This window comes from Nanorana parkeri, unplaced genomic scaffold (genome assembly GCF_000935625.1).
Source record: "Nanorana parkeri isolate BGI_ZX_2015 unplaced genomic scaffold, ASM93562v1 scaffold2136, whole genome shotgun sequence".
In the NCBI taxonomy this organism is placed as follows: Eukaryota; Metazoa; Chordata; class Amphibia; order Anura; family Dicroglossidae; genus Nanorana; species Nanorana parkeri.
In genome coordinates this window covers 70,654-71,289 of record NW_017308404.1, presented here as the reverse complement: position 1 = coordinate 71,289, position 636 = coordinate 70,654, and the positions used below count along the sequence as shown (strand labels likewise).

The following is a 636-nucleotide window of genomic DNA, read 5'->3' as shown; positions in this document are numbered from 1 at the left end:
ACAGCATGGTGCCCTCCCTGCACCCCTCCTTCCCGGTACAGCATGGTGCCCTCCCTGCACCCCTCCTTCCCGGTACAGCATGGTGCCCTCCCTGCACCCCTCCTTCCCGGTACAGCATGGTGCCCTCCCTGCACCCCTCCTTCCAGGTACACATGGTGCCCTCCCTGCACCCCTTCTCCTTCCTGGTACACACGGTGCCCTCCCTGCACCCCTCCTTCCAGGTACACATGGTGCCCTCCCTGCACCCCTTCTCCTTCCTGGTACACACGGTGCCCTCCCTGCACCCCTCCTTCCAGGTACACATGGTGCCCTCCCTGCACCCCTCCTTCCAGGTACACATGGTGCCCTCCCTGCACCCCTCCTTCCAGGTACACATGGTGCCCTCCCTGCACCCCTTCTCCTTCCCGGCAGACAGGGTGGCCTCCCTGCAGTCTCCCCCGATATTCGGCCTCGGGATGTGAGGACAGGTTCATGGTTTAATTGTTCATATAAGATGACGATGATGATGATGATGATGATGACGGGTTTTGTCTCCTCTGCAGGTTGTCTCCGCATCAGGTGAACCAAAGACCGTACAGCATGGTGAGTGAGGGCTCCACGGCGGTCACAACGTCCACAGCAGACGCCAGACCCCCT

General features: G+C 61.3%; 1 protein-coding gene across 1 annotated transcript in view; it reads left to right on the top strand.

The window, feature by feature from the left end:
- The window catches only part of PLEKHA7 (pleckstrin homology domain containing A7), a gene marked incomplete at its 5' end in the record, with an annotated part of 105,209 nt that overhangs the window by 58,389 nt on the left and 46,184 nt on the right, over positions 1-636 (top strand). The window contains 1 exon segment of the mRNA XM_018572801.1: positions 543-636. This exon segment is cut by the window's right edge and continues 1 nt beyond it. Within this exon segment, the coding sequence (XP_018428303.1) occupies positions 543-636 (94 nt within the window).